Source organism: Pseudopipra pipra, chromosome 10 (genome assembly GCF_036250125.1).
Source record: "Pseudopipra pipra isolate bDixPip1 chromosome 10, bDixPip1.hap1, whole genome shotgun sequence".
In the NCBI taxonomy this organism is placed as follows: Eukaryota; Metazoa; Chordata; class Aves; order Passeriformes; family Pipridae; genus Pseudopipra; species Pseudopipra pipra.
In genome coordinates this window covers 7998241-8013084 of record NC_087558.1, presented here as the reverse complement: position 1 = coordinate 8013084, position 14844 = coordinate 7998241, and the positions used below count along the sequence as shown (strand labels likewise).

General features: G+C 49.7%; 1 protein-coding gene across 6 annotated transcripts in view; it reads right to left on the bottom strand.

Annotated features, from left to right (window-relative positions):
* LOC135419504 (uncharacterized) overlaps positions 1-14844 on the bottom strand; it is a 280805-nt gene that overhangs the window by 12833 nt on the left and 253128 nt on the right. For 4 of the 6 annotated variants that reach the window (XR_010433024.1, XR_010433025.1, XR_010433026.1 and 1 more), the window contains one exon: positions 830-995. Coding sequence is in view for 1 of the 6 variants with exons in the window: in XM_064665930.1 (XP_064522000.1) it covers positions 985-995 (11 nt within the window). In the remaining 5 variants the exon portion in view is untranslated. Of the gene's footprint in view, positions 1-111; positions 996-1583; positions 1766-14844 lie in introns of those variants that run through there. The other 2 variants (XR_010433028.1, XM_064665930.1) reach the window with 2 other exon arrangements.

Genomic DNA, 14844 nt, shown 5'->3' with positions numbered 1-14844 from the left:
AGAAAGCAGTTTGGCTAAAAACATTTCAGCTTCTGAAAAAATAATGCTCAGTGGATTTAACGAGTAGCATTTCTAGTATCTGCCAGTGATCGCAAATGACACACTAAGAGGTTTATTGTCAAATAATATTTATTTTTCTTTCTGTATCTTTCTCCAAATTACTGCCATTCCTTATTGAATTGAGAACAAACTGAGAAAAGGCTCAGGGAGATTCTACGCTGCATTTGTCTTTTTTCCTCTTGAAAACTATCTGCCTGATGAAACATTAAGTATGCAGCAATATATTGCTTTGGGCTCTTAAGAAGAGACTGCATAACCTATTTAATGTACCATGAAATATTATTTAAGAGGAAAAAGCAAAAAAACCCCAAAAGTTGTCAGACATCATTACTGTTGTTTTTTTCAGGCACTTTGAACACTAATCATTTCACACATAAGATTTAGCAGGTAAGCAAGGTCTCGTGATGCTGACAGAAAACACTTGAAACACATCAAGGGATCACAGAGCACACTAAGTAAACAAGAAAACAAAGTGCACTCTTCATTTCTAAAACAATAAGGGGAAAACTGGTGCTTCTTAATTTTGTAGCAATCATGTATTATATACAAAGCTTTTATGTAAATTTTCCTCATGCTTCTATACTTGAAATAGCATCTCGCAAGAGGGAGCACTGAAGAGTACACTGCATTATAGCTGGAAAAATCCTACTTAAGGGCTCCTGATGGCAAACTGTCAATCAGTATTTCCCATTTGTTATGAACTGCTCATTTCTGGAGTACAGCTAAACAGAGATTTAATGATTGAAACTTTAATGGCATTTTGTCTCACACATGGTTCTGACGTATCTTCTGTTGTTCGAAGGGTTAAATATGAATATTCAAATTGTTGCTCAGCCACTGCTCTGCTCCTCCTGGGCTTTTCCACTGGCAGTGCTGAGATGGCAGAGGAGACCGAGCTGCTGAGTTGCCTCTCATGGGAGGAGATCACGCAGACCCTGTGGGTGAAAAAATAAAGCAAGAGATTTGGGTATGAAAAGCAAAAAAGCACATTACTGATCTTTTGTTCCAGATTTATTTTTCATTTCTGCTGGAAGGATGAGAAAAAGTCAGTCCAGCATATGTATGTTAACTAACATTAAAAAAAAAAAAGTGAATACAGACACAGTACAGGACTCTTTCTCCTTTCAAGACTGGTTCAATTGCTTTGAAATATCATACGCCTCAATGCTAAATAGATACATAGATGCATGATAATATTATTTAGCAATTTCGAATTAAACATGAAAACAATTTAAATTAAAAACACTTAAAGATTGTTTTCCTATTATTAAGGATGTGTTAGAAAAGGGTTAAGCCTCTCATTAGGAGATGAATTTTTTCATTTGTGTTTTTGTTACGGCTATACAAGATGGTTTTATGTTTTCCCTTTTTCACTCTGCATGAAATAATGTAAATTGAAACAATCAGGTGACTAATTAATAGCCTAGTGGGGAGAAAAGATCTGTTTGTTGCATTTTATTTTATTTTTTGCATTCTTTTTGAACAACACTGTAGATATAAGCATGTGCCTTTCAATTAGATACCATGATTTATGAAGTCATGCTCAGGGCTAGCCAGGTTGTTGACTCAGATCAGAGCTATGATGCCAGCTCATTCCCTGGTGACAAACACTGACTGTCCTTCCCGCAGCCAGGCACCCCTGGCAGCCTTATGAAAAGACCTTGTGGTTGGCAGAGCACTGAGCAGGAAATGAGGTCCTCTCCGGTTTGGGACAGAGATGACTGGAGTTACAGAAAGCTGTAAAGCAAAATCAGCATCTCCTGAGTCACAGACTTTAAGCTCTAGTGGACCCCGCAGTTCCCAGTGTGACCTGGCCCACCAGCGCTGCATCGCCAGCACACCCACCAGCCTCCCACTGATTTCCCAGGGGAGCACTCTGCAAACTGCAAGTCCATCATGAGATGGGACCAGTTTCATGTGGGAGAGGGGGAGACAGAGCACTACACCCCAACCAGGTCCTGGTGCTCAGCACTCTCCTCAGGGGACACTTTTCTCCCTCATCTCCACTAGAGAATTTTTGGTACATTTCAAGATGCTTTTCTAACAATATCACAAGGCTTTTATCTCGACCTATAGCTTAGGGATCTTTTGTGTGGCCTACACTCTTCTAGGAATTGCACATATAAATCACTGGAAAGCAGGAAATCCTTAAGACCGAGTGGGAAGCTGTATACTATGTTTGCTTCTTAGCATAGACAGCTGCAGACCACAGAGTATCTTACCATATAGGTACTATGGCAACCCAGACACCTGGACCCAAAATGGGGGAACTCAGCCCCCTGTTTCAAATATCTCTGAGTCATAAGGGAGCTTCTGGAAAGGGGTTAGAAACTCTTACTGAATTTATGGGGTAGAACTCCCTGATGTTCTCTGTGTAACAGTTTCAGTCCAAATTCCCTCAATGCAATTGAAACAATAATATTTAGACCATTTGGGGATGAGATTATTGCTTTAATAAATTGGTTTTTTATTGGTTCATTGTGGCAAATAAGCCCCCGATTGATTTTGCTCCTAATCAGCATGGAGAATGCATTCCGCTGTAATTAAATCCCGTGTAACTGGGCGCTCTGTGTTCACTTGTCTCTTCGCTTGCAGTGGCATGAGATACAGCACATCAAACGCTATACTCTACACGATAGGCACCCTGCCAGCCCGGGGAACGATGATGCTGGCCCGCCTTTAGTGTGCTTACAAACAAGTATAGTTGGAGCACGTATGGAGCAGCGGGCATCGCTTGGGATACGCAGAAAGTTATTAAAGGAGAAAGATGGCCAGGGATAAGGTCTTATCTCTCGAGGAAGGTTTGAACCCTCTCTCTGAAAAGGCTGCGAGAGACGGCCCCCCTCGCCTTCCCGCAGGTCCCCAGAGCCCCCGCCGCGGCTCCTCCGCCGCCGCCCGCGGGGCTCCGGCCGGGGCGCCCGGGGCAGCGGGGTCCCCTCCGCCGGCGGGAGCGCGGCCGGGCTGCCAGGCGGGCAGTTTTGAAGAGTCGATCTTCATAATACAAATCCCCCGGCTTCGCCTCCCCGCCAGCGGCGCGAGCCAGCTTTTTAATTGAATCCCGGGGATTTGGCCGCGACCGAAAGCCCCGGTTCGGGCCCCAGCGCAGTGGATCCCCCCTCCCGAGAGCGGGACCGTCTCTCGAGGGCTGATCTCTCGCCTCTAAAACCCAGAGAAGGGCGGGCTCCGGGGGCCTGGGTGAGCCCCCCGCCCCGGGCCCCCGGGAGACAGAGCGCGGGCTCGGCGCACCCCGGGGCTGGGGGCGGCGGGGGGGCCGGGGGCAGCTGGCAGGGCCGCGGCTGCTCCCGCCTCTCGCCCGGGCAGCGCTTTAGGGGGGGCTCAGGCCGGATCCTGCCCATTCTATACGTTAATGCTCTTTTCTCTCCGGCTGCAGGGAAGCAGGCCAGCGGATAATTACCCCTCACTGCAATCCGCAGAGCTGGCCTAATCCGAAAGCTCAAGTGCCCGTAAGTAAAACTTCAGGAAAAGTTATTGAAACTGACAAATACAGGGTGACAAATAATCAATAAAAGCCCAGTGCCACATCCTTTATTGTTTCCAGGCACTAACAGCAAGTAATGAAACCTCGGCGAGGACAGAGGAGGGAGCAGCAGGGACCGGGCGCTGGGCTGGCTCCTGGAAAGCCCCCACTGTAAGAAGCCCATGGAAGGACCTGGCAGCAGAAGGGGGACGATCCCGTCCCCCTGGGAGAGAGGAAAATGTCAACCACCCCCCTCGACACCCCTCTCTCCCCCAGGTCCTCCCTGCTGCCCGGTGGCGGGACCGGGGCGCTCCGGGCTGGGCGAGCCCGGGAGGTGCCTGTCCGGCCGGGAGCTGCTGCCCGGACCCGCGCGCAGGGACGTCCCGGAGCCCGGTGCCACTCGGCAGCCTCGGGCCACGCACCTATTTCACGCACCCGCACAAAAACCCAGGCCCTGTAATCTGAGTTCTGAAATATATAACACCCCTGGACACCCAACGCGCTGCTTCTCATTAGCATCTCGGCCCTGGATTTTCCACGCCGCAGTTTCTAAAGTTTCAGCGAAGGACGCCGGGCTAGATAAATCCGTGCTGTCGTTTCTCTCCCTTTCTGTCTCTCCGAATTAAGTTCTGATCTATCAGTTTAAACAGTGGCCAGAAAGTTGATTCACTTTCTGTTAGGATTTCGGGTTAAATCGGGGGCTCCTCCAGTGTCTTTAAGCTTTTGAGCTGTGTAAATGAACTGCAGTGTCACATAATCGATGGGGAAAACTCAGCTGTCACAGATACGAAAGCAGCCTCCTGCCACAGCAATAACGTGATTTGGCATTTCAAAGTTTGGAAACGTGCTGTCTGCGCGTCCGGGGCTCGGGGAGGAAGAACTGAGCAGAAGAACAGGGGCGAAGCTCCGGGGCAGGCGGGGGGACAGCCCCCAGCCCCGGTGGCCCACAAGCCCGGCAGCCCTAAGCCCCGGCGCCCCGCACCGCGGCACCCGCTGCCGCTCCACTGCCGCTCCCTCCCTCCCCGACACACGCTGCGAAAGTTGTTTCCCAACTTTGGCGTTTGGGGAGGGTTGACCCAGAACAAATCTCAGTGTCTCGGTGGCCTTTCCAAAGCGGCCGTGCCCCCCCGCCCCGAGCCTGCGGGACGTGCCCATCTGGAGCACGCACCGTGAGAGCAACTGTGCCGCGTACAGCCACAGCGGCCATCAGTCACTAAAAGCCACACGCTTCAGTGGGCCGAGGATAAAACGAAGTCCTGGTGACGCCTGGTTAAACCACTGACCCTCTTGCGAGGGCTGGAGAAGGGGGGGAGGCGACCCCCTCCCGACAAGCCCAGCTTTGGGGGGCGATCCCCGCAGTGCCCCTCACCCCGGAGCAGGCAGCGCTATCCCCGGGGGACTCAGCACAGCCTTTTCGGGGTGTCTCACAGGGAGATGAGGGACGAGGAGGGCCCCGGGCAGAGCCCCCCACCCGGCCATGCCCCTGGGGCGACAGCGGGGCCGGCTCGCGTGTGCACAGGGTTCCCACTGAAATGTTTATTTTTATATCAGCTTGGGTGGAAAAACCAACCCACGGGCAGGGTGTGCTCTACGCCGCGGGGTAACCGCTGCCCTCGGCCCCTTGTCGCTCTGCACCCCCGATTTACTTTCACACAAGGAAAACAACTTACACAGCATGTTCAGATGCTTTCTGGAAGGGGAGGGCTTTAGTTTCAAATTAGGAAGCTCTCTCAGATGAACGATAAATTCCCCTTTGGTCTATGGTGTTTGATCATATCTTTGTGTTTTTGTCCTCACCACAAAGGGCCCCGTAGGCTGAACCAAGAAACAGGATTTCAGATAGTTTGATTTTACATAAGGAAACTGTTGCATTTGTAATATCATAAGACTCTAAAGGGAAAAATAAAACCTCTGTAGCTGAGACAAGGAGTGTGCCTAAGTGCCACTACATTTCAATCCCGATCTGGATATAATTTAAGTCTCCTTTGGCTTACAGTAATATACTCTCCAACCTTGAGGCTATCCAAAAGGGGGGATTTAATGAGGACGAGTTTATACACTTATATAATTTAGAGGTTTTGCTGTAGCTGTAAAATGACAATTGGTACATGTGTAGTGCAAAAGAGCTGAAATCTCATCCAGGGACCAAGTTGGCTATTTCTGAAGGAGCTGTCATTTCCAGCAGGGGGGCACAATGAGAAGGCCAGGAGCGATGGAGCTCTGATCTCCACCAAGGAGAGATAACCACCTGATTAAAATGGGGCTCTTGTTCCCTCGTTACTCGATCGTCGTGTGAACTTACCTTATTTACAATTATAGGCAATGAGTGAGTCGCCCAGATTGCAATATACCTATAGCTTTGGGTTTACCCCTCCCTCTGTTATCAAGACCATCTCTTGGACAGATTTCTGGACCACTCATAACATGGGAGCACACAAACGCTCTTAAGGAGGGAGGGGATATGTTCAGAGCCCTGTACTGCGAGCGCAGCATGTATACCCTCCCACACGCCCCCCACCTGGGAACCGAGTGGGAGGCTGGGCCCAGCAGAACCTGCCTGTCGACATCAGGATATTTACAGCGCTCAGACACGTGTGTACACCACCAGAAAGCAAACGGACCCGGTATTAGGTGAAGTACTATTTTGTACTCCACATCTGCTATTTGCTCATTTTCCAGGTGAACTCAGGCACGGCGGCTGTTGGAGGACACCCCACCCCCCCCCTCGGGTCACTCTGGAGTCCAGATGTGGACCCATGGCATCAGACAACGATGTTCATCTATGCTGAGATTCAACTTTATTCTCCATTTTAATATTAAATGGCGCAGTGTTTGCCAGATTATTATCCCACTATTGCTTGTGCATTTGTCTCTTATGTCTAGTGCCTGTCATTACACAAAGCATTTTGAAGAGCTAATTTCAAAAGACAGAAAGTCTACACTTACTATAAAAGTCATTAAATTAGCATGACAAGCATAAAGTTCCTAGGTTATAATTTGGTTATAGATCTGAAATCTTCCCTGCTTTTTCTCTCTCTTGAAGGATGAAGGCTGAAGCGAGACACCGACTCGAAGTTAGGACAATTGAGATGTTGATTGCTTAGTGGAGAAACAGGGAAGAGATGCGGGGTTCATCACCACCTTTCTGGCAGTGCAGTGGGTGACAAGAAAGAGTTCTGGTTTTCCCTCACGTCTCCCAGCAGCCAGAGAAAGGTGTGATCAGGTGGGCTTCTACTGCAACAGGTGGGAACAAAAAAAAAATACATTTCGATGCATTTCTCGTCGATTAAAATGTCGCTGGAATAGCAGGACTCGCTCTTGCCTTTTATATCCCGTTAAATGCTAAGATGGGAAGATGTGTTATAAAAGCAGCCATTGGCTGTTTCCCCTAAAGCTGCAACATCCCATTCATTTTAATCGCTTCTTCATTTCGGAAGAAAGCCGGGGAGAGGAGGGGGAGAGCTGCTTCCCTCAGCTCCGTGTGCATCTGCAGTGACGGGGGACTGCAGGAAGCCCCGGTGGTGCCAGGACCGGCAGCGTGGGAGCGCCCGCTCTGCCCGGCCGGGCATCCTCTCCCTGACACGTTGCATTTCGACAACGAGAAAATTAGAGAAGGGACGAGGCATTCAAACACTGTGCTCGCAGAAGAGGCTGCCCTGGTAGTTTTTTAGTCTAAAAATCTGCTGTCAACTTTTTTTTTTTTTTTCCATCAGGATCAGCGAGGTGCGTTTCTGTGGGCTGGTTCGTTTGCTTTTTACCAGGCACGCTGTGAATTGTGGAAGCTTTCCATTTACCTTTTCTTCTTTAAGCGTTTTAATTATCATCACTGACCTGTTGGGCATACCTACAGTATCAATGTCCCTTTTACATCGCTGCCTTCCCTTTCTCTGCATGTTTCTGCTATTTAACACTTGCTACCTTTGCCATTAGAGTCCTAGAGTGACCCCCATGGGTATCTTTGAAAGAAAGACCCTCTGCATTCCAGCACTGCCTCCTTACCCAAGTAATAGCAAAGGGACCATTCAGACACATGGACCACACTGAAGCATTAATTAGGCTGATGAAATCCATAGAAATGTATGGATTCAGCATAATCGAGTTTCTTCTGCTGACTATAGTTAAGGAATACGTGAGCAGCTGGGAGAATAGAAAGTACTGTTAGGGTGAAGTCATGCATGTAATTGAGTATATTTAACATAACCATTTTAATGATCGGTGATTAAAAGTGCATCTACTTAAATTGTATACCTCTGCAATTTGTCCATATCAACTTTAGAGTACACACAAAGAAAAGGTCGTCATATAAATTTATAAACAAGATCCCTTCCTGGCTACACATGACTCGAGCTGGAATGATAACTCGGCAGCAGCGAGGGGGGGAAAGGCCTTTCGCGAGAAAATAGCTACGCCAGTGCGATATTAATTAATCACTAGTTTGGCCCCCTTTCTCTCTTGTGCAGTCACAGTATTTGAAGTGCATAATAAGTGAGTTTTCTTTTCATCCGTAATTATTTATAACAATTAGATCACTCGGGGAAAAAAATCCCTGGGTTTCTTTCCCATATTAAAGGAGTATCTTTTCCCTCGCCTGACTATATTGTGTGCGTGTGTATATATACACATACACATACATATACATGTACATGTACATATACATATACATACATATACACATATATTTAAATACTATGCTTGGCGCTTTTTTTTTCTCCCGCAGAAACGTTGCAGGAGACCTCGCAAAGAAACGATAAATTTTTAAACTTCTGTCGCTAAACTTGTACGTGGAGAGGTTAAGGACTAGAAATACGGACAGTGTCTGGGCGAGAGGTAGTTCCTGGGCACGGCCGTGTCTCCTCTCAGGAGACCCCGCAGAATGGGAAATTAGCAGTCGAAATCTGCTAGTGGGGACTAGATCCCACAAAGCCCACGCGTTGGGAAGGCTGAGTGTCTCTCTCTCCCCTATTCAATCTGCCCAGGCTGGTTGCAGCGAATAAATAGAGTCATTGTGGAGCCCATACACAAACCGACCCAACTCCCTCCCCCATCCCTTCTCGCCCTCCCCCCGTCCCTTTATGCTTAAACGCACACGAATCTGCAACCGCTTTGCACTAAGAGGAGCCCAAACTTTTCTTCCCTTTACTGTACGACGCCTGTGGGAAAGGTTTATTCACACGTATGGAATATGTACTTATGTCTGAGAGACGGGGGTTCACGCTGGGTAAGGGCAAACAGGAGCCTGCCAGGGGCAGGACCCATCCTGCCCTCTCCCCGCCGAAGATAACGGTTCAAAGTAGCCAGATGCATTAAACAGCCACAAAAGGAACGAAGGGGGGGGGCGAAACATTCACTTAAGTTTCTGGTGGAAAACTTAAATCGCGCTGTCGCCCCCTCTCCCAGCATCGCTGCAAGGTGAAATCCATTTGGCCGCATCCCTCCCAAGCGGCCCGCAGCCTGGTGGGGCGGGCGGCAGCCCCGCGCCCGGGGAACTTACTCCGTGCAAGAGAATTTGCAGCCTTGAAAGCATATTTTTCTTCCAGCTATGGTGGCACTTAAATGATAATGTAGGCAATGAAACTAGGGAGATTTATATCTTTTAGAAAGTAGGACAAGCCAGATGGTAATAGCGTCATTAACAAACAAACTTAGGATCTGCAAGTGAAGCTTGAAATTGGGAAAGAGATCTAGAGAACAAAAGGAGCTGCTGTTGAGGGGGGGAAAAAAGAGTCCCTCTTCTGCCGGCCAAATCTAAGAGCACGGTCTGGAGGGGCTGCTCCTGCCCAGTGCTAGGTAATAAACGATGGCTTTTTCCTCCCCTGTTGTGACTGAGAAAGGACAGAAAAAACTTTTGCAATAGGCAAATGTGGCATTTATTTATGTGTAACCCTTTGTAGTCTCAAGTGTCCCAAATGGGCCTTTAATTCAAATCCCTAGTTTAATACAGAGGATCGCTTCTCCCAAGTTTATTTTAGAGAAACAAAGCGCCGCTTGTGGAAGTTGAAGGGCCAAAAGTTCAGTAATTATTTTTTTGAATTAATAGTAACGAATAAATATTAAAGGTTAAACGTTATTTGCGGAGAGAGTGGAAGAATCTGCGGCATTTATTGTGTCCTCTCGTTTTTGGTTTGGGTTGTTTTTGTTGTTTTTTTTTTTTTTTTTAAGCCCCCCAAAACCCCTCACTGTTTGCTAGAAGGCATCAACACAGCAGCGGGTGAAGGTCCCAGGGCAGGGTCGGGATGCGAGATATTCGGCGGGGAAGCAGGAGGGACCCCCGACCGGGCTTCTCCCCTGCGTCACTCTTCGGGTTGGCTCTCTAAACCCACCCCTGAGGGGTTCTCAATAGCCAGGGAAAAGGCCTTCCGCACAGATTTACCCAGCAGACAGTCCATAAACACCGGAGACCCACCAGCTCCAGGGCTTCAGCAGGACGGATGGGCTGTTTGACTCCTAAATTTTAACCACTATGATCCCAAATGTTACAGAAATGTTTGGAGGTCTTTAGAAGATCCCTTCTAGAGTAAGGTTGATGGCTATTAGATGATTAATGATTTAAAAGATGCCTGTTAACAGCCCCAAGTTGAGAGACATGGACCCACGCTCTAAAGTAAAAATCTAACGTGTTTTTTTTAAATGTGCTGGAGATCTTTAAAAGCCCCGAGGACTTACCCTTAAGGCATTATTCAAAGAAAAAAAAAACTGAGACTGGCGGTTCGTCACAGGCAATTGTAAAGGGTTTCAAAGGACCGATCAAACGAGTTGGAGAGTAATCTACATTAAAGTCCGGATGGCAGTGTTACAACATGCACCTGCAGGGTATTTGCTATCCGTGCCCCTTACAGAGCTACAAATCACCATTAAAGAAAGCTGCTTAAGCTTCCTCCGCGCTTCTAGAAAGACTTACTCGGGCTCCTTCACTTTGATATTTATACATCTTGTTATTGATAAGTGTGGGGCTGTTCAGCGCTCCCTTCCCCCTCCCGGACTGTCCCTGGGCACTTTTGCACCACCATTCCCTGCCCCCACGCCGCGCACGGCTCCAGGCGAGTGTCCAGGGAGCCCGGCCCCACGAACGACAACCATGGGCGTGGGGTTCCGCCTCCCCCCTCTCGGAAATCTGCTATGTGCCGGGTCCGGGAGAAGTTTTGCCTTATTTTATTTATCTAGTTCCCCCCCGGGCTCTGTCACCGGGGCGACCGGGGCAGCCCGGGCAGCATCGGCACGCGGGATGTCCCGGCGGATTTTCTCACAGTTGCGGGAGGCGCAGACATGGAAATGAGCTCATTGCGGGGGAGTGGCGGCCGCCCGGGCCGCCCCCGGCCCGGCCCGGCCCGCTGGGTCTCGGGGCTCCGGGAGATCGCCCGCTTTTTGAAGGCATTTGGGGGAAGTCCCGCGGTTTCACCCATCGCTGAGCAGAGCCCCAGAGCGGGCACGGTTAACCCTTGGCTCGCCGCGAGGCTGCGGCTGCCGCTCGGGAGAGCCTCGGCGACCCCCGCTCCCTATTGCGCCCCCTCTTTGCCCCGCACTCCCACGGGAAGCATCCAGTGTGCGCGGTGCTCCCCCCCCGTCAGGTGATGTCAGTGGGGAAAAGTAAAGTTGTAAAACAAACAAACAAGCCGGGAAAAGTACAGAAAAAAAAAATTCAAGATTTTCCACCCACTCGAGGAGAAAAAGCTCAAAGGTCAACAGGGATTCATCAACCGCTTCCCACGGCTGCAGGCAGGGCGAGTCACTCAATCTGGATTTCTCTTTCCTGTAATTTTAGTGATCAAGTCTGTGTTTTCAATACTTCCCTCGAATGGGTTTTTGCAAACGAACGAAAACCCCACCCGTCGCAGGTGCGAGGCCGGTGCCCCCGGGGCTTGGTGCCCGCCGACGGCCCGGCTGAGCGGGCGGGGGCCGGGCAGCCCCGAGGCACAGCCCCGGGGATCCGCATCGTGAGACGTGGTGGCTCCTGCGCCGGGCAGCTGCGGGAGCACCCCGGGAGAGAGCAGAAAGGGGCTTCGCCGAACTGGCGGCGCAAGGGGATGTAGTTGGTTTGTCAAAAAATAAATAAATAAATAAATTTTTTAAAATAAACACAACACAGTGAAGGAAGGGAAAATATCCCGAATTCGGTGTATCCACCTCATCTCTTGGCAGCCCTGGCAGAGATGGGCTGCTCACAGGGCTGGTACCCATAGTCCTGCCTGTTCCCCTTCCCCCACCCCCCTTCGATGACGGGCCCTTCTGGCGCAGCAAAGCGCGCATTGCTGGGGCCGGGGGGAGCTGCGACGGGGCGGGAGCCCCGCAGCGCTGCCAGCGCCCAGCGCAGAACTTTGCCAAATCAACTCCACTCCGCGGAATTGTCCTCAGAGGGGCCAGCGGTGAGGAGGGGAGCGAGTCCCGACACCCCGACCGGCCCATGCCAGGCAGGGCTCCTCCAGCGCAAGGGAAAAACCCGCGCAGCGCCCAAAGCTCGAGGCGCTCCGCGGGACAGCGCGCAGCTGGGGCAGCGCGCCAGGAAAGCGGATGCGCGCTGAGGTGCGCGACCTCCCCTGCCAGAAGTCACTCAACTTCTCTCTTGGAGCCCTGTCCTCGCAGCCGTGCCCCCCTCGGGGAAGCCTTCCTGCTGATGTCACGGTGGAGCGGGAGGGTTTGGGTCGATGGGGCCGGACTAGGGGGGAAGGGGCAGGAGCCCCCCAGGGCAGCGGGCGGCACAGAGTGGGGCGTCGCCGGGGGGCCCGTCCCGCCGCCCCCTCGGGGCTGGCGAGCCCTGACACGTCTCCTGCCACATAACGGCGTGCAAAACTCGCAGTCGCCTCCAACTGTTGCAAAACAAACCGCCAGCACGTTTACAGGGTTGGCAAGAAGGTGGCGAACAGCAGCGCCGAGAGCTCAAAGCCCCCCGGCTGCCCCCGCCGGCCCGACACCCCCCCGGGCCCGCAGCTGATGGGGCGAGCGAGGGGCGAGCGCGCCTTGGGCCAAGCGCTAATTTGGTGTGTACGCTTAAGGCGGCCATCTGAGGGCTGTATAGCAACGAGGGGAAAGGGGTGTATTCGCGACTGGAAGATTTAGGTTGTTGCTAGGATGTGAGAACAAAAAATCTTCAATAAGTCGGGGAGGGGGGAGGACGGGGCAGAGGGGGAGGAAGGGGGGTTACAAGGTTTGTCACAGGGAAAAGTGCAGACATCTGCTGGAACTTCCATATCTAAGCTGTTCATTTACAGGAGCCAACTTCTGAAATCTCCACAATTAGATCTGCATTGTTCTTTCTCAACAACACTGCCTAGAAAGAAAAGGTCTTCTCTGTCGGGGCCAATCCAACGAAGCGTTTGACGTTATTAAATAATAAAGCGATTGTGATTTACATTGTTGTTCAGAAAAAGGGCCAATTATCCACTGTTATGTTGCCATAAAGATCATATTAACTCGAATTAGTAATCAAACAATATGCTAGCGTTAAAAGTATAGAGAGGACAACGCGACTGGTCTTGTTGCATCCTCACTTTTCCTTGTAAAACCAGAAGCATAAATACACTTGAAAGAGGCGCAGAAACTTCATCCTTAACGGGAAAAAAGTGAAAGAGGTACCAGCGTTTGTGATTAATGGTCCCCTGTGTTGACTGTTTTCAATTAATTCAAAGCCATCCAAATCTTATATTGATTTTTCTGTTTACGAATTAAGTCTCCTTTCGAATATCACGGGAAATGTTCCACGGTGCTCCACGGACCGGGACGATTTTTTTTTTTAATTGATGTAAAGTCCGAATTAGAATTTGGATTTTGGGGTGCTTTTTTTTTGTTGTTTTTTGTTTTAATTTTGGTTTTGGTTTGGGATTTTTTTCAGAGTAATGTTTTTAAAAGGCTTTTGAGTTCGATCCAAAGACGAACCTCACCACCACCAAAACGCAAACCCAGCCGCATCCCTGCACTCCAGCAAATTTCCTCTGCCATAATCAAATAATTATTTTTAGTAAAGCAGTTATTAGGTTTATAACTCATTTGCCACTTAAATTTGTGCAACCAACCAAGGCGATCTAAATAGGTTTGAGTTGCCCCTTGGGTCCGGGATGTAAGCGGTAAGAAGGAGGATTAATTATGGGTGTGTGCAGCAGGAGGACACAAAGGCTGTCCGGTGGCGCGGGGAGCAGCGGCGGGTCGCAGCCCCTTGCCCGGGCGGGGCCGGGCACCCCCCGGCAAAGCCCCAACTCCGCTGCGTTTATTATTAAGCTGCCGCGGAGCGAAGGCTGGGGCTGGGGGAGCTCCAACTTGTTGGCAGTAAACAAGGCGCTGTCAGGTGATGATGCTCCGGCGCTTTCGAAACATCCCGGACAAAGTGTAAAAGAGACGTATTTTTCATATAGGAGCATCGATATGATCTCTTCTCTCCCATGTAGACAAGGTCCATTCTTTTGTGCACCGGATGACAAGATCTGACCTCTGGAAACGTACTCCAAGCACCCACCGGCATCAGCCTGTTAGTTCTAATGTCATTTATTGCCGACACGTTTTGTTATCAGCTGCGGGGTGGGGGTGGGTGGGACTGGGGGTTACTCGGAGCCCAGGTTGGCTGTCAGCTTCTCCCTTTAGCAGTACCCAGGCAAGAATGGCTTTGCCAAACTGTTCCAGGAGCTGATGCTATTTGTTACCACGATTAGGGGGGAAAAAAGAACATTCACACTAACATGGGTTTCTATAAGCAAACGCCGAGCAATTTTCCTCAGCGCAATGCATCAGCAAGTATATCCAAAAGGGCTTAATCTACTTCTTGCAGGTTAGGTGCAAGAGGAATCAGCGAGGGCTGCTCCGGGATGCCATGAAAATCCCAGCTCATTGGCTTGGCCGCGATAGGATGAGGCACATCAAATGCGAGGCGGAGAGGGACAGAATCAATCATCCCCCTTGGCTGAGGAGTGAGCCCTCACTCTGGAAATAATTTCGAATAAAACTTGTGTAACCAACTGTAACCATCTAGCTTCCTCTGAGCAGATCGTTGAGAGGGGGAAAAAAGTTAAAAAAAAAAAAGTGACAGAAATAAGACAAGAAACACAATCTGGACCGAATTAATAGGAGCATAAAGTTTTTATCCGTGTATAAGGATAGTATATTAAGCCAAAAAGGAGACAGGTTATCTCAAAACAGGATTAATATGTGTTCGTATGCAGGATTAGACCATCTCATCCATTTAAAAACAGTGCCTCTCCTCCTCCCCACAACACTTTATTATATATTTAAAAAAAAAAAAAAAAAAAAAAAAAAAAGAGAGAAAAAAACTTTCCCCGCTGGAAGCACTTGGAAAATGCGTTTTTTAATCGAGAGCCTTTTTTTTT